The 27,761-nt window shown below is 33.1% G+C and overlaps 1 protein-coding gene across 20 annotated transcripts in view; it reads right to left on the reverse strand.

Annotated features, from left to right (window-relative positions):
• TENT2 (terminal nucleotidyltransferase 2) overlaps positions 1 to 27,761 on the reverse strand; it is a 60,680-nt gene that overhangs the window by 16,457 nt on the left and 16,462 nt on the right. For 6 of the 20 annotated variants that reach the window (XM_086323092.1, XM_086323089.1, XM_086323093.1 and 3 more), the window contains 7 exons: positions 18,010 to 18,124; positions 17,828 to 17,919; positions 15,875 to 15,941; positions 14,199 to 14,268; positions 11,057 to 11,133; positions 10,544 to 10,672; positions 5,301 to 5,344 (listed from right to left, as the gene is read on the reverse strand). In XM_086323092.1, coding sequence (XP_086179218.1) covers positions 5,301 to 5,344; positions 10,544 to 10,672; positions 11,057 to 11,133; positions 14,199 to 14,268; positions 15,875 to 15,941; positions 17,828 to 17,919; positions 18,010 to 18,124 — 594 coding nt within the window. Of the gene's footprint in view, positions 1 to 5,300; positions 5,345 to 10,543; positions 10,673 to 11,056; positions 11,134 to 14,198; positions 14,269 to 15,874; positions 15,954 to 17,827; positions 17,920 to 18,009; positions 18,125 to 27,761 lie in introns of all 20 variants that reach the window. The other 14 variants (XM_086323086.1, XM_086323083.1, XM_086323087.1 and 11 more) reach the window with 3 other exon arrangements.

Raw genomic sequence — 27,761 nt, forward strand, 5'->3', positions numbered from 1 at the left:
ATTTTCTTACCTGAAGTTTAAAACTGTTTGAACCTCCTTTAAAATTTCTGTTTTTTTCAGTAATTTAAAGAAATACATCAGTAATTGTGAGATTAAAACTGCAGAGTTGTAAGACCTATTGTATTAAAATGCTGAAAGACCCTGGTCAGTGTTCTCTTAGCACCACTGTTCTTTTTCAAGATCATATATAAAAAGGGTCATATCACACCTACTGAGGGAGAACTAAAGGAGAAACACAAACAAACAAAAAATAGGCTCCAGCTAAAAGAAGCTACAAGTAAAAAGGAATTCTATTTAACCTTAAGTAATCCCCATTTTTGGTAATCATTCATATTACAGAAAGATTTTCTGCTTTAAGAAAAATTTCGTCCAAGTTATTTCTTTAAAAGGCACTCCCCAATTGCATTTATGTACTGAAACAGAGTATGTTACTTCAGCTAGGATAAAGGTGGGCAGAGTTTAAGCTAACACATTAGAAAGCACAGAAAGAGTAATCCAAAAGCCAAAGAAACAAAAGCAGCCTATAAAACTACAATCTAAATCCACAGAAAAAACAATTTAACCAATACAATATAACACCTGTTTCTTACAGCATTTTTTTCCTTTGGATTATCGATATTTATTGGTTTAACTTTTTTAACACAGAAAATATATTATTTTTTATGGTTCTTATTTTGGGCTTCTGATACCCAGATATGCAATGACTTAATTCCTAAAAACACTGTCCAAATGATATTTAAATGCTGAAGACACATATCTTCCATTTCTCTTCACAATACCAAGTTAAGAAAAATTTAAATAAGTAATTTCTTAAACATCTGAAAAGTCTGTTTCTGTCCATACAACTGCCTAACAAAAACACCTTTTGCCAGACTCCATCACTTTTTGAGGCTGTGTCATAATCTTCAAAGTCCAAAACGTGGGCAATTAAGCACTTTCTGGACTACATTAAACTGGGTTAACTTGTTTACTTGGTAACTGTTCTTTAAAGAAAGGTATAGCTTAAAGATGACTGTTTCCCATCTCTAGGCAAAGAAATCTAAGCTGCACAATTTTCTAAGAATATGAATTATTAAAGCCTAGAAAGAAATGTTGAGAAGATCTCAAAGAAAAGGATAACTGATACAGAGCATTTAAGTGGAGTTATACAGGAATAGATACAGAACTAAATGATAACACTGAAGTTCTATCAAGATTTAACTATATGCAGATCATCACTAATCTAGTGATATATATTAAAGACTGATAATTAAATTGCCTTTAAACTTGATCTGAGATCTTCCAACTCTTGAAAGGAGTTAAAGTATTTAACACAAAATAGAAGTACTATTATCAAGTGGTGAAGAGCCTGACTTCTGGAGTCAGGCCTAAGTATGAAACTTTGTTCTTCCATTAACTACATGAACTTAACCACGTTACCTAGCTTTCCAAAGGTTAAGCTCCTTCATCCATAATACAAGGAAAATAATAGCATTCACAGGGCTGTTATACAAATTATATAATACAATGTATATGGAAAGAAAAGTAACAACAGTATTGAAGTGAAGTGAAGCCGCCCAGTCCTGTCCAACTCTTTGCGACCCCATGGACTGTAGCCTACCAGGCTCCATCCATGAGATTTTCCAGGCAAGAATACTGGAGTGGGTTGCCGTTTCCTTCGCCAGAGGATCTTCCCAACCCAGGGATCGAACCCGGGTCTCCTGCATTGCAGGCAGACGTTTTACTGTCTGAGCCACCAGGGAAGCCCCAAGAATATTGGAGTGGGGTGCCATTCCCTTCTCCAGGAGATCTCCCCGACCCAGGGATTGAACCCGGGTCCATTGTAGGCAGACGTTTTACCATCTGAACCACCAGGGAAGTTAATTATTCAGTATATGCCAGGCATCATCATTATTTTAACTGCACATCTACAATAACACACTATGGTTACCTCCGGCAACTTTCAACGTATTACTTTGGAATTAACTTTGGTTTCTGAAAATAAGAAGATATCACTAGGGAAGGAAACAAATATAAATTGTCTTGATAAATCTACCTAGCGTAAGTGTAGGTAAATCTCATAAAATGCTTACATTAAAATAAAAATCCCTTCATGCACTTAATTTGAGTTTATATATTTAAACTTCTCAACTTCATTTCTTTAACTCAATAGTACACACTCTGTCCTCTATCACTGATGTTGCTTTTTTTAAGTCAATAATTAAGAAGTAATAATCAATAATGCTATACATCATGATATAATTTTCAAAGATAAAGATGTCTGTTTTATCCTTTCTTTCATAATTCAATATCACAACTGAATTAAAATATTACACTAACTTTTTTATTAATATTTTCTAAATTTTGAAAAAAGCATGACAATGACAAAAAAAATATATTGAACAATATGTTTTTAATCCTATTTTAACTATATCAGAGAAGCTCAAAATTTAAAACGTTCTTCCCTTGTAAAGTAATAAGAAAGTTTTTCTGTCACTGTAAAGTTTTTAAAATTATTCTCAAACTACCAGCTGAAATTTTGTCATATCAGCTTTTCTTGAAGGTATACAAATACATCTGTATAGGAACAATTAGATAATAAATAAATAAAATGTTGTAAGCAACACAAATTGACTACTACTATCATTCTGCCTTTCCCCAGCAAGCAGAGTATAATGGAAAAAACACCAGTTCCTGCATTCATAATTCGTGACTAAAAAGCTTGGATCAATCATGTAACCTTTCTAAGGAGAATATATTTGCTTAGGACTGAAGATACTGTACATAAAAGTTATATTTTCTGATATAAATAAGTGAAAGTGAAAGTCGCTCAGTCATGTCTGATTCTTTGTGACCCCATGGACTATAGTGCATGCAATTCTCCAGGTCAGAATACTGCAGTGGGTAGCCTTTCTCTTCTCCAGGGGATCTTCCCAACCCAAGGATTGAACCCAGGTCTCCCACATTAAAGGCAGATTCTTTACCAACTGCGCCACAAGGGAAGCCCTCTGATATAAAATAGATAATAAATAAATGATAGTTACTACTAGTAATAAGAAACAAGCTAATTTAATTGCTCCATCAGATGGACCACGGAAAAAAATGCTTCACTGATTGACTTACAAGTTTCATACAATACAAAAAAACCTGTGGAAGAGTGGGTATTAAGTCCTTATCCATGTAAGTATCAATCTTATAGTAAAGGTAATGTGGCTTAAATATTTAGGACAATGTAACCACACATGAAAGCAAGTTAGATATTCTTGAGTCTAGCAGGGCTTGATATTAATACTTTTCAAAGCCTTGGAGCTGGGCTAGTATTAAATCTATTTCCTGGTTACAGGTGTAGAAATAAAATTATTAGCGAAAGAGGATGGAGAATATAGGTTTAGAGGTAGTGCATGTGAACAGAAATCAGGACCCAGTGATGGGAGAAAGGTAGGTGATTAGAAAAATAAACACGGAAATAAAAATGAGGTTCTTTAAACTAGAATATACTAGTAAGAATTTGAGTATCTTATCATAAAAGTAATGCTTCTGTTTCTCAGCATAATGCTATTAAACTGAAACTCAATCAGCATTTTGTATTAGTAAAAAGAGTTCCATATAGTACAGCATTTTAAGTAAGATTTCCACAGAAGCATCTTTCAAAACACAATAATAGATTCTTTAAAGGATAAGTTAAAACTATTAAATCCTTTGTTTGTTGAACAATATATGCAGCTCTTGCTACACTGAAACCTAGGTGTTTAAAGAACAATAAAGTTGGGACAATAAATGAAATAGTAAACACCCAGTCATTATCTTTTGACTTTTCAGTATGAACTAAAAAATTAATACTTTACAGAGGGAAGAAAACGTTCAAGAATAGGTCCAAAAGTTCACGTAACTTACATTTCTACACTTTCTGAAGTCTTGTCATACTACTTAAAAAAAAGCATAAATACTGATACCCAGCTATACTGTACATTCATTATAATAGTTCCTCATAGCAGAAATTTATTTTTAAAAGGAGGAAGATAGAGACAGATTCCAGAAGGTTCTTCCTGTTAAATGGTCTCTTCTCGTAGACAACCACCGATGAACTGAGAGGCCCCCACTGCAGCAAGACTCTATTTACAGTGAACCCATTATCCAGCACCTCACATGTGAGCATTGCAATAACTGATGTTCAAAAACAAGAACATCACTTCTCAATCATCAAAGATTATGTTACATTTAATTTAGATTCTATGTCAATATATTTATTATATTTTCTCATACATATAAAATATGTTCTTTGAAAAACTTTGATCACTCAACAGGGATGTTATGTTTCCTATACAGCATGACTAGTAAGTTTAGAAAACTCTTCTTAAAAGTTTATAAATTAACAGGTAAAAAATGTGGTTTTAAAAGGCTGGTCAAACATTCTATGCAAGCAGCTTCAATATTATTTCCAAAAAAACCAGGAACAAGAATGACTATGGAGGAAAACAGAAATGGTAAGACTTATATAAATAAAACAAAGAAACAGTGAAATCTGGAAAAAAGAAAAGAACATTAAAACTAGAAAAGAAACAAAAATATTCATATAGATTATTAATATGTACGTTACCTAGGTTTCTCTAAACTCAAACTGAGTATATATTAAACTTTTTCTAGTAGGCACACTTCATTTCTTGAGGGTTTCTAATTAACTTCACCGGGATTCTTAATAATGTACACACAAGGACAGTGCACATGTTACCTGTTAGAATGTTACTTAATAAGATCAAATGAAACATTAAAAGGTTATCCAGTTGTTCAACTTCTTAGCGCAGATGGAATTCCATCATCTCAACTTGCTTTGTGGCAATGCTTCCTAAGGCTCACCTGACTTCACATTCCGGGATGTCTGGCTCTAGGTGAAATTTTTTCCCCTGATTTCAAATTACACGTATGTTGGGCTATAAAACTTCTGAGCTACTAAAGAAATGTTCTAAAATTATATTTTAAGGTAACATGAAAAAAACTGGTCTGAGTCCAAATGTGCCCTCACCAACTAAGTATATTTAATTGCCATTAATGATAATCATGACTGTTATACAAAAAGTTCCATCATTAACATAAAGGACAAGACTGTCTGCTAATAATCAAACAAAATAGCAGAGACTTCCAAAAAATTGTATGAAACATTTTTAACATTCTAGTGGTCAATGTTTATCTCAGCCTATGTAGAAAATATTATCATAACTTAGATGGTAACTATTTCTACTTTTATATTCACAATAATATTGCACATAATAGTTCCACATACACTGTCATAACAGGTATTATAATAATTTATAAGAAACACTTACTGGGTAAATTTTTTGGATGGATGGAAGGATGGGTTCAGGTAAGGCTATAAAAAGAAAAAGTTTAAAGCTGCCGTGATTCATGTAATTCATTTTACAAAGCAATAATTTGTCAGCTACCCCCAGGTATAAGACTAGACTATAAGGGTTTATGTTAAAACTCAACAGTTTTCACATATTTTGTGAAATTAATTCTGATCCCTAAAAATTAAAATTAAAAATATATCAAAGTTGACATTTTAAGGTCTATTAATAAGTCATGTATACTTCTATGTAAAACAATGTTCCTTACATGGTTTTAGAAAAATAGATCACCAATAAATGGACACACATTTGGTCCAACATTAGACACACACACAAAATAAGCAAGACAAGGATTGTGCTACAGATATTAAACAGACACTGTTCAGATGGTTGTAACTATCAAAAAAAACTTTGAAAGTGCAGTCCAATGGCACTACATCATAAGAATAACAGCTCTATCATAATTCTTTATTATTTAATTTCTTCTAACAATAATATCAAAATTGAGATAGTTTTAGAAAATTGATCTACTGAGGAAAAAACAACTGAAAAAAATCTTCAACTTCATTTATATGTTTTAAAAAAGAAAACCTCAGCAAAGTTTAGAAATCTAAATCAGGAGATCTGTACCAATCCACTATAAAATAAAATTTTATACACAAGAATCACTATCTTCATATGTCACTGTAGTTTTTAACTGCCATTCTTCACCCTTCAATAGCTTTCCCCAAATCCAACTTCATTAAATACATTAACTGTAATTTCACATCATTATAATGTAGATGGAATAACACAAAAGGCAAAATGCTTAATACTTACAATATAAGAAATAACTATAAAATACAGTGTCTTGAATATGGTAAGATACAAATAATACATTTATAAGATTTCTTTAAGATTAAAGACCAATACAATACTCCACAGTAACCTATGTGCTTAAGAATTATAAATACATTATATATACAGCTAACCCTTGAAGAATTCAGGGGTTAGGGGTGCCAACCCCTATACAGTTGAAAATCTGCATATAACTTTATAGTTGGCTCTCCATATCTGAGGTTTTAAATCTACAGATTCAACCAACTATAGATCATGTAATAAATACTGCTCTCTCTATATATATATATATAAATCTGTAAGTAGACCCGCACAATTCAAACCTATGCTGTTCAAAAGTCAACTGTTATTAAATAAATTCAGTAACAAAGAATCATTAATTCACTTTTAACCTGCTGTTTAGCAAAAATTTTTAAATAAAAAATTTTTAAATAAATAAACTGGAATACATTAATGAACACAAAATCAACCATTATGATCAATTTACACGGTCTCCAACTATGATTATAAATGTTTAAATTTTTACCACATAGTACAAAGTAGGATGCTTTATTTAAATGTATTTTCTGTATCACACTTCACTCCCAAGTTGAAAATTAGAACAAAATAATAAATAAAATAAAATTAGAATAAATTTCCATGATAGTATGGAACGATCACAATATATGACTAAGAATATTAGGGGAAAAAAACTCACTCATTACTTACCAGAATCACCCTCAGGAAGTAAGGCTACATATTTTCTTTCCCTAAAGGCATTCAAATGCTCAAATTCTAGAAGACCCTACAAATAAACTCAAGCCCCAGTCACTTAATCTTAAAAGTCTTTGTCTTTGTCTAACATTTTAATAGCATTTTAATAATTTTTATTATAACACAGACATCAAATTGAAAACTCTTACTAGAAATTAGTTTAAGTTTTTTTTTTTTGGTATGGCAAATCCAATACAATATTGTAAAGTAAAAATAATAATAATTTAAAAATAATAAAAAAATAAAATTAAATTTAAAAAATAGTTTAAGTTTTAAGTGTAGAGATCTAAATTCTATACCCACTGAATACTCCCAGTAAAATAAAAGACCGTAGAAAAATTTTTTTAAATATTATCTCATTCTAGTGACAGAATCATAACTAGAATGCTAGGAGAGAAAAATAAACACAAACCACTGGAATAGTGTCTTTCAATAGATGAAGAGTCTTTAGAACTAAGCAGTGTGGAAGTTTTTGAGGGCAGGGTTATCGTTCGATAAATTCCTTGCCTTAAAGATATAAAAATACTAGTCATTAGAGAAGCAATTAATGTACTCTGGCAATTATTTATCAATGCTATCCTGATAGTAACCTCGAAACATTTAGTAGTTTTTCCAAATATTTTATTCCAAAGCAATATAGATTCTGGAAGAATCTCTGTAACATCTATTATGACATCTATGTTGAAGTCATAACATTTTGCTCTCTCAAAAGCAAAATAAGACAAGTTTATTATTAAAAGATATGATCAACAGATAATACCTTGAACAGATTTAATCTATACAATTTTACTTTGCCTGTATTTCGAATGAGAGCTTTCTTGTCAGGCCTTCACTAATTTATACACATTCACATTCCATGCTAATTCATCAAAGATTACACTACTTAAAAAAAAAAAAAAAAAAAAAGCAGATCCTCATCAACACTAAACAACCACTAATTCTGAAAATGCAAGAACAATTTAAAAATGCCTAAAGATAGATCTATACCTGGTAGCATGGTAAACAGTCCAGGACTATTCATTCACTTGTATCATTGTTTCTAACCAATTGACACTTTTGCCTTTACTATTAACTCTTAATATTAGATTGCTAGTAAACTCTCTTCTCAATGAGTTTTCCCCTCATGCTTTCATGAGTCACATTTTCAAGCATACGTAGTTTGTAATTGGGGCTCAGACAATCCCAGGTGGCTCAGACAATATAGAATCTGCCTGCAATGCAGGAGATCCAGATTCTATCCCTGGTTTGGGAAGATCCCCTAGAGTAGGGAATGGCTACCCACTCCAGTATTCTTGCCTGGAAAATTCCATGGACAGAAGAGCCTGGCATGTTCCAGTCCTGATTGTTGAAATTTGTGCTAGGAAATGCATTAGTTAACCTTTTCATCCTTTCTACATAGAGAGGACCCATTTCCTTTCTCTGTTCATGGCAGAAAAGACATTAAAGCATTTAAAGTTAAATGAAACTTAAGGGTCATCTAATCTGTTAGTGCTACAGATGAATATTAAGGCCAGCGAGGTAGAATTACTTGGCCAATATCACAAAAATTAGTTAACTGTGGCAGAGCTAGAACTGCTCAATACACCTGAAGCAGGTGTATTTTCTTACATGACAGGAAAGCAATTACTTATTTCAATCTCTCTAATTTCTTCTAGGGAGGAATGGGTTAAATCTGCCAAAGTACAGAATTACACAGTATATCTGGGTAGCTGATGTCTATTAACAAATACCTAGAAATGGCTGATTAGAGTACCATAAATTATTAATCACCTTAGTAAATAAAACCACTTTGTCAAGAATAAAATATATTTAACAAAATCTATACCAAATTTTAACATGATTTTATTACACTGGTAAAATACTAATATTTGAATTCGTCTTTTTTTTTGGCCACGTTGCACAGCATGAAAGATCTTAAGTTTCCCAATCAGTTATGGAACCCAGGTCCTCTGCAGCAGAAGTGTGGAGTCTTAACCACTGGACCAACAGGGAAGTCCCACTAATATTTGAATTATTGCTTACAAAACCTCCATGGGGCCTCTGTGATTAAAGCGCATTTCCTAAAAAAGCAATCAAATTAAAATTTCTAATGTAACCCCAAAGAATGGCGGGATAGGGCACATACTGTGAATGTTCATGCATGTTATATGTTTTAGTCAAATCTAATGTTTAAACCACAACTAAAACTAAAAAATGAATAGACACTAGGTGGTAATACATAAGTGTTAACCATATTATTCTTCATGTATTTTATAAAAGAATTATTTCTAAACAATTCCATTTTTCATGAAAGTAAACTGCAACCCACAAAAGAACAGAGTTCACTATAAAAGCATCAAAGGTAGTATGTTTCACACTGAACTGTAAAACTGAAAAAAAACAACTGGTGACATGTAAAGTAGCATCTAAAACAGCCAACATCAGGTTTCAAATCGCTCTGGCGCAGCAAATCAACCATCAAACTAGTATATATCCAAGACTGTTCAGCAACAAAAATATTATAATTAGCTCGAAATAGTTAAGAATATCTAACCTTTCGGATCATCACTGAATCACAAAATTTTGGCCCATTTAAACTATTTTAAGTCCCTCTCAGAATCTGAAAAAAATTCATTTGATTTCATTGTTCAGCTAAAAATATACTTACTTAATATATATTATAAAACATCTATAAGTATAGTAATATATAAAGAAAATAAATACTACTGTCTATAAATAACCCTAAATTTCTGGCATATACCTTTTTAATATTTGTATACATATGAATATATACACATTCATAGCAACTATTTTTTTAATAAAATTGGCATTTTACTGTGCATGACAGCATATCATGAGTTTCCTATTTCAATAACTTTAAAACATGACTTTTAGTGTTCATATAAATTTACTATTAGGATATATCATAATTAATTTAACCATTAAATTAATGTTTTTTTAATAATCTTAAATTATTTTTAATTTCAACAAATACCATGAAAATAGCCTTATATAAATTCATATAAACATCCCTCATTATTTGTCTGAAGATAAATTTCTAGATATGAAATCACTGAGTGAAAGGGCATAAACATAAATATTACAACACTGCTTTCTAAACTGTGAAACATTAAGCCCGAACACATCACAGCCTAGACATACTGGTAAATGGTCTTACGTTAATATCAAGTATTTCATCCAATCTCCATGACAGCCCATAGAAATAAAAGCTCCTTTAAACCAACAAGAAAATCATTTAAAAAAAAAAGGAAAATAATTTAATTCCTGGCTCAAGTGAAAAATAAAAAGAACATCATGAATGGTGCTTGAGTTTATTTTTACAGGCCTCTACACATTCATCTGGGTTAAGACAATGGGTCTACAATACAGTGGTGAAAGTTCTCTGAATACCAAAGAAAATATAGGAAAACTGTCAAATTTAAAAATACAGTGAAACTTCTTTATAATGTTTTCCAGGGGTAACATTACCTAAAACAGTTGTTCAAAGCAGGAAAGTAGGAAGGTTTTTATGTGCCTTAGAAAAAACCTTTTAAAATGATATCTGAATATAAGATCAACAGGAAAGACAATATAATCAAGTTTAACTGCATTTCCATTTTTAATTAAATTAGAAAAAAACCCATAATACTTACTTTGTAAATAGTGCAAAACCATCAGTACAAGACTATAGCTGCTCAAAGTACCGCGACTGGCGTCATTTATATCATGGTGACTGGCCCACTTCTTAATCACCAGTACTAACGGACGAACTCGATTTTCAACTGAAAGTAAAATTAAAACTTAAAAATGGTAAGAAGACATTTCTTCTTTCAAGTTTCCTTAAAAGTTTACATTATTTCCCAACTCCATGCCAATAGAAAGAGCAATCCCTCCTGCAATTAAACATTTTGCTTACCATAAATACGTCTTATTTCTATATAAAACATACTTTACTTTTTTAAAATTACCAACTATCAAAATTCATTTTACTGAGCTATATATAACTCTGGTGGTATGTGAGTTCAGTGTAGTAACACATTACATATATAAGAAAGTGAGACATATTGTACACAAACATAATTAAAGAGGTGTCACACATCTTTATAAAGGAATAAAGGATAAACAGAAGGTAATAATTATCTGAAAATAAACACAAGAAAACTTACGGTATGCATAAGTTCTGAGAAGGAATGTGTTTCTTATTCCAACAATATTGTTTACATTCAAGTCGAACTCCACACAACTATTTTCAAAAAAAAGATAAAAATTTCAGCTCAAGTACAAATTAAACTAACTCCCTAGTAACTAAATTTATATCCATCCATTCATCCAATGATACAAAACGTCACAGGCCCAAAGACAACTTTTAGTATGATCTGATGCTGAAAGATACGTATTATACCGATAAGGCTCCAATTACTCTTAACAAAAAAAAGTTTTCATTTTGTAATACTCTCCAGATAAACAAAACTGTATGACCAAACACATTTCTGGGCAAGTTATCCCACTGTTATAAATTCTGAATCAATTTTGAATGACAGCAACATTTGTTTTAAAACAATAGGAATGAAAAGCCAAATAAAGTACAGGTGAAAAAAAAATAAAAGCTCTGTCTATTTTCTCTCCAAAAGGGTTACTAAATTATAATATCACAACAAATTTGGCTACTGATGTCTAGTAAAAACAGTAAGAGCCAAACACATAACAGAAGGGACACTTCTTTGAAACCAAGGGTATCATGCAATTCACAATTTAGAAAACACAGCAGTAACAATGGTATATATAAAGAACGGCTAAACTCAAAATGACTACTTAATGCATAAGTAACAGGCTCATACACTATCAGGTCAAACTTCTGTACAGTGAGTCTGTTTGTGAAAAGTGCCTTAAAAAAAAGCATAAAATTCCTTTCTATAGCTTTTAACTGTAAAATCTGAAATATACCATTTCAGATTTTGTTATGGGAAAAGAAATCCTATAATCTTTCATATCCATGCATGTTAATAAACATGGGTAGTGATATTAAAATTTCAGATGTATTTGGCTTTGGGAAACTTATGGTGTAACAGTAGAGTTACATTCTTTAATTGTGCTTGCACAAATGTACACTGAAACCAGTTTGCACTCCCTCTATGTAACTTAAAGAGGAAAAAAACACTTAGATGGAAACTAGTCTGCAATTAAAAACTTTCCAAAAATATGAATCCAGAGCTTAAAAAATATCCAGTGCTTTCTTCAATTCTACTTGAAGTAATCCTTAACATGGAAAGAATTTTATGCTTATTTAAACAGGGAATGGTTAAGTTAATGACAGTAAATCCACTCAGTGAAATACTATAAAGTGATTGAAAATTAAGCCAGAAGATATTCAATGATTCAACCATTCATGCCATATTGCTAAGTAATAAAGTATGAGCTCAATTTTACTTTTAAAAGCTCTTATGCATTCATATGCATAAAGAAGGGACTGAAAGGTTTACACCAAAACATTAACATCAGTTATATCCAAATGATCAAAATGCAGTTGTTCCTTTTTCTTAATGATGCATATATAGAAGGAAGATAAAATGGTGGTTATAAAGAACATTTAACAACGAAAAAACCATGTATGATAATCTTAAATTGAAAAAGAATAAAATTGTTTATATAGTTACAGCTACAACCATTTTTAAAAACAATTATAATCAGTTAAGTTTTATTTATATTTACTGTTTGTTTTATTGTTTATATTACAACTACACCATTTTAAAAAATGATTATAATCAGCTAAACAGTTTTGTTTACATGTTTTATCTCCCTATATCTTTGCGCTTTAAAAACACTCCACCATTGAAAAATAAAGTTCCACTGTTACTTGAGAGAAATTTAGTAAATCTTTATAGACTGGATGGATGTTTGGATGAAGGAAGGGCAAAGTTTGAGCCACCACTTACCTAAAGATTTGTTCAAAAAAAAAAAAAGAAAAAATATATATATTCAGTCAGTTTTGATTATTTACTGTAGTTATTTTCTACATAGTGATCACAAACACTGAATTGGTGGTTACTAAGCCACTGCTCCTAGGGGAAATAAAGGGTTAGGTTTCCAGGAGCCCCCAGTCACATGTTCATCAGCTTATTTATCAATATGCCTACAGTCACATTTTCATCAACTGATCAATATGTAACTTTGTTTTATGTAACTTTCTATTTAACGACCTTTAATACACTGTTCATTCAATAAAAGTGAAGTCATTGCAGAGCAGTACTGCTGCTGCTGCTGCTGCTGCTGCTGCTGCTAAGTCGCTTCAGTCATGTCCGACTCTGTCCGACCCAAAGACGGCCTCCACCAGACTCCTCTGTCCCTGGGATTCTCCAGGTAAGAACACTGGAGTTGGCCGCCACTTCCTTCTCCAATGCATGAAAGTGAAAAGTGAAAGTGAAGTCGCTCAGTCGTGTCCAACTCTTAGCGACTTCATGGACTGCAGCCTACCAGGCTCCTCCGTCCATGAGATTTTCCATGCAAGAGTACTGGCGTGGGGTGCCATTGCCTTCTCCATTAAGGCACATCACAGCTTTGTGCACAAAACGTCTACAACACCTCAGCACAGGAGGTCATTTTAAACAGCAAATTCATGCACAAAAGCACAAAACTGTGAAAAACACACTAACTAATCTGTGAAAAGCAATCTGTTCAGTGTATGAGAGTTGAAACAAAAAGACAAGTGTATCATACTGTTACACTCATTTGGGAAGATGTACATCAGGTGACTCAAAATTTTCCCACTCTTTATAAAATCATAAAAGTGTTACAAGTATTAATTCAGGGGGTTACAAAATAAATTTTATCAAGTAGGCAAATTCATAAATATGGGATCCATGAATAATGAGGATCAAGTGTATATACCTATACAAATTCTAATAATAATGCCTATAAGAAATTCAGAACCCAAACTATTAATAGTAGAACATGTAGATATAATTATACTAGTAACAACCTCTTTTGATATAAATATGCATCAAATTTCATGAATTAAGATATGTTCTCAGAGCATATTACATTTCCAAAAGGAAGAGATCATTTAAAAATCTAAGATACTATATTCTTTCAGCTACGAACAGTCTCAAATATTCAAAATGTCAACCAGAATAGCTAAGAGAGTTAACATGAACAACTGCTCAGATTATTTCAAAAAATCATCTAAGAGAACAAATCATTTCCAAAAACTAATGAAGCTATTAGGGAACAGCACACCCTCCTTAATTATCTACCTCAGAAGAATACCTAAAAATTATCTAAAGCAACTGAAAAAATTCAGTAATTACTTACCTGACTTTATCCCTGAACTTCACAATTGGCACTTTTGCTCGAATCAACTGAGGTCTCTCAATGTAACCAGCTGAAGGATAAAAGATAAAATGGGTATCTATAAATGCTTCTCAAATTCACAGTATTCCAATGAACATTTCTTAGAATTAGTATTTTACTTAGCTAAAACAATTTAAGAAAATACAGTCTTTGAGAGAGAAAGCAAAGACAAAAGGACATTATCAAATTCTTCAAAGACTGGAACTTCGAATACCATGTAGAGGGTTTTATGTATTAATATGTTATTTTTAGAAATGTGGTCTAATACCTAATAATACCTATAAAGAATTTCATCAGAGCATTATAGGAGAAATATCTAGGCCAGCAGCAAGGGGATAGCTAAATTCTGCTACAGCACATGGAAGATACCATGGCAGTCATGGAATCATATTTACAAAAAATGTTAAACGTAGAAATGCTGGCAACATAATACATGGGACAGTGAAAAATTCAAATAAGTATGAAAAAAACATGTATCAAATTTTTGTACTCCACCAAACTTAAATATCATGTGTTAAAACTAAAAATTTTGTTATAATGCTTTTACCACCAAAATTATAATATACATCAAGCTTCAAATACAATTATGTGCAGGAATTCAATGAGGTATAATGAAAAATAAGATTAAGAGTTAAAAATAGTAAAGGCTCAGACACCAACAAGCTATACTCCTCAGGCAAGTCACCAAACTCACTGATTACCCCTTAATCTGATTACTCTATTATTAAAAACACTAATAAAAAAAAAAAAGAAACCTTTCATTTCAATTACATGATCTCTAAGGTCCTTTTCACTGTTTATATTTTATGATTTTAATAATAATTATTAAAAATCCACTTAAAGTACGAATTTCTCCTTTATTTTACAAATGCAAAATTCAAGTCCATTGAAATAAATCTCTTGATTTCTTTCCTACAACTGATAAAAGTTGTTGTTCAAGGGCAATAACCTGTTAAGTAACTTTGTATTTTCCATCTTAAAGTCTAACACATAAGAAATATTTGTTAAATAAATGGACAAATAGTCTATCCAACATCACAGTTAGTGTGACTTCAAATGTCCACAATATTCTGCGCAAGTTTAAATTATTTGAGATGGCTTAACTTGTGGATTAAAATCTGCTTTGTCAGCTTATTCAAAGAGTAAAATCTTACAATAAAATGGCCTAAGTCACTAATTTTGCTTTCAGTTGGAGTGATGTATTTGGGCTTTGGGTTCAGTGATCATATTTTTAAACCAAGTAAAGATGTCTATCATTGCAAACAGATGAGATGCTCTCTTCCTCACATATAAGTAAGACTTGTATATTTCTTTTGGCTTTTGAGATACTCTGCACTGCAGTTACTTACATTCATGCTTTAACTTTCCTAACAGCGTTCAGCTGTTTGAGGATAAACTAAAACTTACACATCTCTGAATTCCTGACTACCTTCAGTGGGACAGCTTGCAACTACAAAGAACTGTCAAATAAATGGTTACTTTAATTAAAAGTTAAATTCACTTGGGAAAAAGAATCTGCATTATACCTAATCTCACCAGAAAATAAAACAATTCTTATCAGAAAATAAGCACAGTGAGAGACGTTTTAAATAAAGTTATGTCAAATGACATATGAACGTGAGGCATGTCAGACTTACAAAGTCTAGTACAGAAGTGTTTGTGGACTAAGGTGAGTATATGCCGTGCTTCAGTCTTCTGATTTACCTGAAAAAAACACTGAAAAGTTAAAAATAAAGTTTTTTCATTATCTTTCTAAACTTAATGTTTTATTTTCTTAATGTATCTCAACAAAAAGAACACATATAAAGTATACTTTTCATTGGAGTTATTTTTCAATATACAGTAAATTACACTATTTAAAAGTCAACCTTTATGCTATCTTTAACATTCATATTTCTAAATCAATTTCTGATTTTAAACTTAAAAGCACAACTTTAAAAGAAATATTTTAACAGCTATATGTCATTTTTTCCTTTAGTATAAATGTACAAAAAATAATCTGCAAGGAAATATAAACAGAATTTTAACTTTCTGTAGCATGTTTTATTTCCCTATCTAGATTGCGAGTTGCTTAAAAATAAGGTTCAAATCCATGGTGTTTCGTTATAAGTTGAGACAAACATGATTCAGACACGTGAATAGAATGGAGGATTAAAAGTCCGTCTAATCAAAGCTATGGTTTTTCCAGTAGTCATGTATGGATGTGAGAGTTGGACTATAAAGAAAGCTGGGTGCAGAAGAATTGATGCTTTTGAACTGTGGTGTTGGAGAAGACTCTTGAGAGTCCCCTGGACTGCAAGGAGATCCAACCAGTCCATTCTAAAGAGATCAGTCCTGGGTGTTCATTGGAAGGACTGATGTTGAAGGTGAAACTCCAGTACTCTGGCCACCTGATGCGAAGAGCTGACTCATTTGAAAAGACCCTGATGCTGGGAAAGATTGAGGGCAGGAGGAGAAGGGGAGGACAGAGGATGAGATGGTTGGATGGCACTACCAACTCAATGGTCATGGGTTTGGGTGGACTCCAGGAGTTGGTGATGGACAGGGAAGCCTGGCGTGCTGCAGTCCATGGGGTCGCAAAAAGTCAGACACAACTGAGCAAATGAACTGAACTGAAGTATAATCTAACTGCATGAGAGAAAGTTTTAATTAAAACTCTAGTATTCTTCATTATTTTTATTATTTCTGAGGCTTTTCTTTTTTCAGTTTTCCTTTATATGATTTCAAAGCCTAGAAAGTATCAGGAGTTTCTTTCCTGGAATAAATCTCTTCCTGATTTGCAGTAACTAGAAGTCACTTTTGTTACTGGACTAATAGGAATAATATTACCATTCAAAAGAGGCTTTTTTATTTTTTAAGAGGTGAAATACAAAGCATATTAAAATTACATTGAAATTAATCTTTGATAATTCAGAAGAGACTTCAGCATATTCAAGAGGCTGCTCTTCCCTGGTTCAGGTGAGTTTAATAAACAGCGATTTTTGTGGAACTAAGGACATACAAGAGTATCAGTAAACAGGAAATTCAAATAAATAAAATAAAAAATAAAATTTGGTTGCTAAGTATGAAGAAACAAAGTCAAAATATCAGAGATAATTATTTTAAATCACAATAGTCTTATTTTACATTTCAGAGAAATCTCTCTTTTTTAATTTCCAAAATAAGAACTCCAAATCCCATAGTACTTCCAAGGGAAAAATAATACAGATTAAAAATAGAATCATTGAGAATTCAAATAGAAGGAAATAAATCAAGCAAATATAAGACAAGCTCTTCCTCTGCTGCATCCTGGTAACATACCCAACCCAATGGCATTTCAAAATAAAGATAGAGCTCTTTAAAAACACACAGTGAAACTGCCTCCCTTTAACAATTTAGAAATAAATTAATACTATAATTTGTTGTTTTTTGTACATGCCTTAAAAAACACAGAAGCAGCATTTCCTGACTTTCCTTGAATTACTATAAACAAAGAATTTAAAGAAGCAATTAAAACAAAGTAGGGTTTTTTCCCTCAATGACTTTTATATGAAATTTCTTAAATGACTTAACATGAAAAGCACACTTAGAATAAAAGTTTCATTACTTACTGGTTCCTCTTTAACAACTAGACATAAGTCACCATCACTGCTCCGAGTACCAAATCCATTTAAAGAAGACCCAACTAAAAAAAGTCTGCTTTCTAGAGAAACAGAAGAGAATTATAAGGTTTTAGTTAAAATTAAAATAGGAATGCATATAATTAAAGAGCACGCAAAATAGGGAAACATACGTGGAAATAACAGTTGAATTTCTCTCTGCAGCTCTGTTCGACAGAGTTCTTTCTTCTTTAAATCACTTACTTGCTGCTGACATGCTTCAAATAACTCCAGTATCTGCTGACTCAACTTGAATGCACCACAAAAAAGGTAAAAATTTCATTCAGAAATGTAGAAGTTACTAGCATACTGAGAAGTATAAAATTACTGACAGCATTTTTAAAATAAATATATATTATCTCCTTAACATTTTATAATACAAAATGACCACTATTCAAGTAATAATAATTACTTAGTATCTGAAATAGTTTACAATTTATACAAAGTATCACTGACAAATCAGAGAATTCATGAGTATAATTCATAGGTCCTCATACTATAACCTTCAGTTACTGCCTGTTTTTACATGGGACATGAACTAAGAATGGTTTTTATATTTTTAAAGGGTTATAAAAACAAAACAAAACAAAAATATGCAACAGAAACAAAGTCTACAATAATCTACTTTCTGGCCCTTTAAAGAAGGTTACCCAACCCCTGGTATTCATACCATGAATACCAAATAAAACAGACTTCAGAAGAGAAGTCCCTGGTTGTCTATGCTCATGCAAACCACCTTCTTTCCTCAGCTTATAGCACTGCCCTGAGCCCTGCTTTCCTGTGGCCATCTACGGACAGATCTCCCTCTTTATCCCCCTTTCCAGTTCATACTTTCCCCTCCAAATGACCTCTTGCCATCAATATAGGTGACTCCCTTACCTACAGTGGGTAAGTATCATGACATACTCCCACCATTTTAACTTCTTTTACTCTATTATTTTTCATTAGTGCTACATAGACATAACATGATTATTACAATAAAACAGAACTTCTCTAGCTTTGAAATTTTAAATTCCAATATACAAGATAGGCTTCAATCTCCTGTCCAATTCTCACATCTTCTTGAGAACCACACAAACCTGGATAACCCAACAGCACCTGAAATAGCATGATTTCCTTCCCTACCCAGTCTATACTCCACAATGCATCCCTTGAACCATTCTCTTTTATCATACCTTAACATTATACCCCTGTCATGCTCTAACAAAATCCTAATTTTAGGTTCACTATAAACAACCACTGTCTCTGCTCTTTTTTTGTGAGTTGCTAACTGGAAAAAAATTTAAAAATCACAAAATTGGTATGTTGCAAATTTACAATTTAAAAACGAACCTAAGATTTAACCCGTAGCATCTCTCAGCAATTACTTCAATGTCTCTGGTTAGATATTGCTTCCATTTTCCACCATCAGCATTCCAAAATGTTTATACCTTTCCTCAAGTTTCCTATACTTATCTCACTTCCTTCAGCAGATAACTTCACATTAAAGTTTACTAAGAAAACTGAAGAAACCAAATGTGACATTCCTCAGTTTCCAACTACAAACCTGCCAACTACTATCTGAATGAAACCTCATCTCCCTACCTCTCCTGTCAGATAAACTGTCCTGTTTCTTGGTCCAAAGCTAATCCCTCTATCAAAAATACTTCTGTATCCACCCCTTTTGGTCACCTATGGGGCACAAATACTCCATCAGTTTTTTGACCTGTCTTTTGCATTTTCAACCTCTCCCTCTCCAAGTCTTTCTCCAAGTCCATGACCAGGCACAAGTCTCACTCATCATTTAAAATATTTTATCATGTTTAGAACACTAATTTTAAGAAAGCAGAGGCAGTCAGGATAACATGGCAATAAAAGAGACGTAATTTTTTAATATCCTGAATAACCATCCCTCGAAAATGCTACAGACCCCCGTTTGATCCCTGGGTCATTAAGATCCCCTGCAGAAGGGAATAGCAAAGAGTCGGACACGACTGAGAGACTGACAAAAATAGACTAAGCAACTAGGAGAAAACAAACAGATCAAACCGTCCAAAATAAAAATGGCCAAAAAATACAGCACAATTGACTACATATTACTCATGAATTCTAAAATACTGCAAGTTAGGACCAAATACCAACAGCAGCAAGACCCACACGGTATCAGAAACGTAACAAGAAGAGGAAAGGGATCTGGGACAGCCCTGGAGCCAGAACAAACAGAAATCAAATTCCCTAGAAGTACTACCTCCCACCCCCTCCCTTAAATGGACAGTTCCAATTCAGTGTAAAACAGCAACTGAAACTCGGAAGGGGTTTCATAGGCGACAACTCACAAGGCAAGAAAAGCAAGAAAATCACACAAACGTCAGGAATCTCAAAACTAACTGAAACTCCCTTCTAAGACACAGCAACATACCAAGCAGAAACTGCCAGGAAGAGGTATCTAAACGAAGCAGTACAGAGTCACTGGGGTAAAGGAAAGAAAATCTAGAACAAGAATGATTCTGCCCCTCCAGAGGACATTTGACGATGCTGAGAAACAGTTCTGGTTATCAGTCATCATACTTGGGGGAGTGGGCACCACAGGGCGGGCCAGAAGGCCACTGAATATCCTACAACGCCCAGGACAACTCCCCGCAGCAAAGATATCCAACCAAAAGTGCTAATACTGCCAAAAGTGAAAAACCCTGATCTAGATAAAGGCAGAGAAGGAAAGGAGGAAAGGTCTCAAAAGATATATTTTTGAACACTACATCACAGGAGAGGATTCCCCCCAGCTACAAACTTAGCAAAAAGCTAGCTTACCCAACCCTCATCTAAAAGTAGTATATTGTTGCTGTTTACTCACTGAGAGCTGTGTCCGACTCTTCGAGACCCCATGGACTAGAGCTAGTCAGGCTCTTCTGTCCGTGGGATTTCCCAGGCAAGAATACTGGAGTGGGCTGCCATTCCTTCTCCTGGGGATCTTCCTGACACAGGGATCGAACAAGTATCGCCTGTTTGGCAGGTGGATTCTTTCCACCAAGCCACCTGGGCCTCCCTAAAGCCATCTTCCTTAAACTTAACAGAAAAGAATTGGAATCTCAAAGAGAGAGGTGAGAATGGGAGGACAGAAAAAATACTTGAAGAAATAATGCCTAAAAAGGATTCAATTCAATTCTCATACAAAGTTTTTATAAGAAAAATGCAAAGAGTAACATTCCTACAGATCATGAAGCACACCAGAAAGACATGTTCACAAAACGAATGAATATTTTAATATAATATGCAGAACCAAGGTTTTCTCTCTCATTATTAATTTCCTAAAAGGATAACTGACTATAAAGCATACATAACTGAAAAAAATAATTGGAAGTTTACATTTTTAAAAATTATCAAAAGCAGCAAAAACATGAAATACCTAGGAATATATTAAAGATATGTAAAACCTATACTCTGAAAATTATAAATATTGAGAGAAATTAAAACATCTAAATAAACAGATAAAAGAAAAAAGTTAAGAGGATTTAACATACCTGACACTTCTAAACTTAACCATACAGCTACAGTAATCAGAACAGTATGGCACTAGGAAAAGGACAGATGAAAAAGATAACAAAAGAGAATACTGAAATATTTATGAAATGCTATGATACCTGGAATTTGCTTCAAACTACTAAGGGAGGGAGGTATAGACAAAAAAAGATTGGTCAAATGTTGGTAACTGTTCAAGCTTGGTCTTATGAGGATTTACAATACTACATTCTATTTTTTTATATATTTGATACTCTCCATAATAAAAAGCTTTTTAAGGCATTCATATTTACAAAGAGATTTTTAAAAGGTCTCCAGTTAAACTGGTTAATCTAAAATTTTAAATGGCACTTGAATAATCAAGTTTTATCTACCTAGAGCAGGGTTGGCAAACCTTGACCTGTAGGCCAAAAACTGCCTCTGGACTGTTCTGTAGGACTAACCAACTGATTCTTACATTTTTAAAGCATTGCTTAAAAAAGAAAGAAAAGGAGACAGGGCCCACATAGTTCACATGTCTAGAATTTATTAACTGGCCCTTTATCAAAAAAGTTGTGTCAACTCCTTGATCTAGAGAATCAGGCAGATCAAAACTGCTATAAGTCAGAACATATACTCTACATCTGTTGAATAACAAAGAGAAAAATTTCTTGGGAATTCCCTGGAGATCAAGTGATTAAAACTTGGTGCTTTCACTGCATGGCTGGGCCCAGGGCTCGGCTCAATCCCCGGTCAGGGAACCAAGATTCCTCAAGCTGCATAGCACAGCCAAAAAATAAAATTCTTTCATTAGAATGACTATGTTCATGTAGAAACACTCACATATGAAAAAAATTATTATTAGGTAGAAAATATGAAATTCCACATATTTGCTCCTCTCCCTTTTCTACGGTCTGGGAAAATTTCTTCTCTCTCAAGTACTATAATGGAGATCTAACAGATTTTTATACAAATAAATTTTCCTTCCTGTCTAGTCACATTATGGATTCACATTGTCAAATTATGCTACTGTATCTTAGAACAGATATATAGAGTCCAGATGAGAAAAAAACACAAAAAGAAATGTACATATATGCTGAAACAAGACTTAGAGAAATATTTCAAAAGATGTCTCAATGGCCTTATAACCGGGAAAAAAAGAAGAATGTCTGATATGAAATCCTGGCTAAAAATCAAGCAAAAAAATATTTAGATCGTATATGTAATAACAAGCTGACTATGCATAATGGCATTTCAAAAACTTTTGTTTCATTCAAAAGTAAAACGTTCCTTGTTTTCCTTAGTTTAAAAAAAACCTATTGCAACAAAGTATCTGTAAAACAAATTATTCTTAAATTTGCTTAAATCTCTATAATACTACAGTTTAGGCTGCCTGCCAGATCTATTACTTTTAAATTACTTGTACAAGATATATTTCCCACTGTATGTAAAAATTATATCTTTGCAAAATTGCATAAGAAAATAAGTTTCCTAATACAGATTTAAAATATTAAAATATTTTTTCCAAATATCAATATTCAATTTTCCTAAAAAATATTATAACCTATCCTCAAATGAAAGAAAGAAAGAAAATGAAGTCACTCAGTCATCTCCGACTCTTTGCAACCCCATGGGCTGTAGCCTACCAGGCTCTTCCATCATGGAATTTTCTAGGCAAGGGTTGCCATTTCCTTCTCCGGGGGATGTTCCCAACCCAGGGATCGAACCCAGGTTTCCCACATTGCAGGCAGACGCTTTACCATCTGAGCCACCAGGGAAGCTCCTCAAACTCAAACCAAATTACGAATAAGGCTATCACTGTCTGAGATCAACACAAGCGACTAAAGACAAGTTAGGTATTGATTTAGAGTCAGAAAAGTTTTTAAATGAGCCAGTAAAGTTTCAGGTATAACTTCTGCATGGTATTCTCAGTAGATTCTCCATCTGTCCCTAGAAGCTGGGTCCCCATATAAAATAAAGTAAATAAACCTTTCAGCTGGGAGTATCAAAACTTGATCATTTTCTACAATACATGAAAAACAGCAACAGGTTTTGGCTAAACGTAAGTGCTATCTACAAACAACAAACACAAAATAGCAATGAGCTTTCAAGACAGAAGAAATAAAGTTAAATATGGTACAGAAAACAGGCCGTTAGGTCACAAACACTTCAACAAAAACTGACAATTCCTCAGGTTCTTCATTGTCTCATTCTTTGTTACACATGAAACTGTAGGAAAAGCTGGTACTAATTACTGAGTAAAATAAAGCTAGATATGAATTAAAAGTTTAAATTCATTCTTGATGCTGAATTCCTTTTCTCTTCAAAGTAAGTAAAACAGAATCAGGAAAACATCATACTGAAAACAACCCACTCCTCACTAGCATGTTAAAGTACTGTTTTTTTGTATGGCCACAAATTAGAGCCTTCCTAATTCATCAACTAATACAATGATTAGGCAGTCTGAATAACTGATTTTTTTCCCTGAAGCCTGATTGTTTTTAGGCACATACAATCACCTGACCTTAGTCAAGAGAAAACTGCCTAATAAAAGGAGGATGGAGAAAACAAAGCAAGCTTTCATTTGAGGATCTCTTGGGCTGACATTGGTCTAAATTTTTTACATGAATCTACATCTCAGTGGCTTTAAAAATTTGACTGACACATACATTATAGAGCCCTAAGAATAAATTTAACCACTGAGGTAAAAAAGCTGTACACTGAAAACTATAAAACAATGATGAAAGAAATTAAAGACTATAAATAAACGGACAGATACCCAATCATGGATCAGAAGAATTAAAATTATTAAAATGTCCATAGTATCTATAGCAATCTACAGATTCAACGCAATCTCTATCAAAATTCCAATGGCATTTCTCGCAGAAATAGAAAAAGCAATCCTAAAATGCCTACGGACCCACCAACGACCCAGAACAGCTACAGCAATCTTGAGCAAAAAGAACAAAGCTTGGAGAAATTACACTTTCTGATTTCCAATTCTATTACAAAGCTGTAGTAATCATTAAATAGTATGGTACTGACATAAAAATGAACACACAGACCAGTGAACATAACAGAGAGTCCAAGAAAGAAACCCACACACATATGGTTAACTAAAGGGTGTCAAGACTATACAACAGAAAAAGGACAGTCTTCAACAATGTTGAGAAAATTGGATATCCACATGCAAAAAGATGAAATTGGAGCCTTATCTTACAACATACACAATAATTAATTCAAAATGAATTAAAGACTTAAATTCAAAACCTGAAACAGTGCACTCCTGAAGAAAAGATAAGGGGAAAGCTCCATGATGTTTGTCTTGACAATGATTTTTTGGATTTTAATACCAAAAACACAGGCAACAAAAGCAAAAACCAGAAGTGGAACTATGTAAAACAAAAATATTTCTGTAAAATAACAATTAAAAAAGAGCGAGAAAGAAAAGAGAAAGTGACATACAGAATGGGAGAAAATATTTACAAACTATGTACCTGAAAAGGGGTTAATATCCAAAATACATAAGAAACTCACACAACTCTAACAAAAATACAAATGATCCAATTTAAAAAAGGACAAAAGACCTAAAGAGACATTTTTTTTAAAGAAGGCATACAAATGGTCAACAGGTACATGAAAAGATGTGCAGCGTTACCAAGCATCAGGAAAACACAAATCAAAACCACAATGAGGTATCACTTCACACTTGTTAGGATGGCAATTACCAAAAAGCACAAGGTAAGTGTTGGCAAGGATCCAGAGAAAAGGGAATTCTTATACACCACGGGTAGGATGTAAATCGGACAACCATATCGGAAAACAGCATGACGCCTCCTCAAAGAACTAAAAACAGAACTACCGTGTGTTCCAGCAACCCCAGGACTGGGTACACATCCAAAGGAAAAGAGTATCTATCTCAACAAGGAGTCTGCACTCCCGTGTTCACTGCAGTGTTATTCAGAGTAGCCAAGATACAGAAACTTAACTGTCCACTGACAAAGAAAATGTGGGGTGTCTGTATACACCTACACAATGAAATATTATTTGGCCTAAAAAAAATGGAAATTCTGCCACTTGCAACATGGATGAATCTGGAAGACATTAAGATAAATGAAATGAGCTAGACACAAAAAGATAAACACTGTATGATTTCACACGTGGAATCTAAAAAAGTCAAACTCATGGTAGCAGAGAGTGCAATGGTAGTTATTAGGGAAGGGAGCAGGATAAGGAAAACGGGGAAATGTTGACCAAAGGGTATAAACTTTTAGTTATAAGATAAACTAGATATGGAGACATAAAGTACAATATGGTGAATATAGTTAATAACAATGTACAGAACACTTGAAATTTGCTTAGAGAATAAATTTAAATGTTCTGATCACAAAAAAAAAATGTGAGGTGATGAATGTTAATTATCTTGATTATGGTAATCATTTCAGTGTATACATATATCAAAGCATCATGTATACCTTAAATATTTATGATTTTTATTTGCCTTAGATATTACTCATATCTAAGTAATGCTGGGAAAAAAAATGATAGATGCAGGCAAATACATATTTCAACTGCTTGAAATTCAGTGAACCAATAATTTACAAATATTTTATCCCCTTTTTCAATTTGTTGTTTCTAAATAAGGTCAAATACTGAAATTTTTAAAGATAAAGCCTCTTAGAAATCTGTAAGGTAACTGTCCCCAAACAAATGTTTCCCCAGGGTGCCAAGAGGCTCCATAAAACTTACTCCTTTCCAAAATTAAAATCACACAAGATATCTTAAACAATTCACTCATAATTATATTTTTACTTTACAGTCAGTACCAAGAAAACCTCAGCCTATCCTCATCTCAACTCAAAATTCAGAATCAATTACTTCAATTCACACTGTTATCTTCGAACTACCCAGAATTTCTGAAGAACATTTTTAATAGATGAAATTCAGGAGCTCAGATAACTCTGATTCCTCTAAACCTCCATTTTTTTTTGTCCAGGCAACTACATCTCCATCTAAAGATACTATGAAACAAAAGTTAAAATTCAGAAAAGTATTTGAATTTTTTTACTTTAAAAGTTTTGTTTGCTAATACAATGACTTCAAAAACAGAGAAGACTTTAAAATGGAGAAACAATTTAAACTTAAAACATATTCATTTTCATAATCTTAATTTTTTAGGTTTCAAAACAGAATTAATTTTCAAACTAATCAAAACTTTTAATACATTCCCCTAGAACTTACTAAAGCAGCTGATTCATTATTATTAATAATAAATTCATTATCACCAATGTTGAGTGAGCCCTCTACACTACCTAGCAAATACTGTGTCAAACCTTCTCCACTCTGCTTCTCTGATTAACCTGAAGTAGTAAACACTACTTCAAACCATCTCCACTGTTCTTAAACCACATATATCCCACTTCATCCTCTCTACTCTCAAGAGATGACCTTGCAACAGTAATTCAAAGAGAAAATATGAAGAAGCCATTCAACTATGGGAACTCTTCCATACCATATCTACAAACTTTCTTGTAACTACACCTATCCTTTCCTCCTATCTTCCAGTTTCAAAAAAATTCTCTCTTGCCTAAAGCCAATGTCTCCACATATAAGCGGGACCCACACCCTTTCCACCTTCTAAGGAATCTTATTCATAATTATACTTTTTTTCCCACAGTAATCAATTTTTCTCTCTTGACTGAATTTTTCCAATAAATATTTACATGTGCTTAAACTTTCTTCCACCTCAAAAACAAAATTAAAAAAAACTCCTTTGTTCCACCTTTCCATCTCTGGCTCTCCCCTTCACAGCCAAACTTCCCCAAACAGTTGTAAACATGCTTAGTTTCCATTTATTTTCCCACTCTTTCCTCAACCTATTTCAATGATCCACGGTCTCCTCTCTCCCTAGACAATCATATCCATACTCTTAGCTTCAATTATCATCTATATGCCGATGATCACTATATGCCAAATGTACACTTCTGGTCAATACCTTTCCTTTGAGTTCCAGATCAATATACATTCAACTATCAACTCCTAATATCTAATTTGATGTTCCAAATGTATGTTTAAAACAATATGTACACAGAACTCAAAAGATACCTGCTCACCCTCCAATTCCTATTAAACACACATACTCCTTTATCTGGCTCCTCTTGCCTTTTGTTCTGTCTCAGTGAACAGTACCACCATACACCCAGTTATAGAAGCCAGAAACTTGGGAGTAATCCTCAGTATCTTCTCTATCTAAACCAGTGGTTCTCTCTCAACTAGAGGCACTTCTGCCCCCCAGGAGACATCTGTTAATGTCTTAAGACATTTTTGGTTCTCATAACCAAGGATTACTGGCATCTAGTGAGTGAAGTCAGAAATGTGGCTAAAACACCCTAAGATGCAGGGGATAGTCCCT

The sequence above is a fragment of the Bos grunniens genome, chromosome 10 (genome assembly GCF_055505025.1).
Source record: "Bos grunniens cultivar Pamir isolate PY7600 chromosome 10, Bosgru_T2T1.0, whole genome shotgun sequence".
Lineage (NCBI taxonomy): Eukaryota > Metazoa > Chordata > Mammalia > Artiodactyla > Bovidae > Bos > Bos grunniens.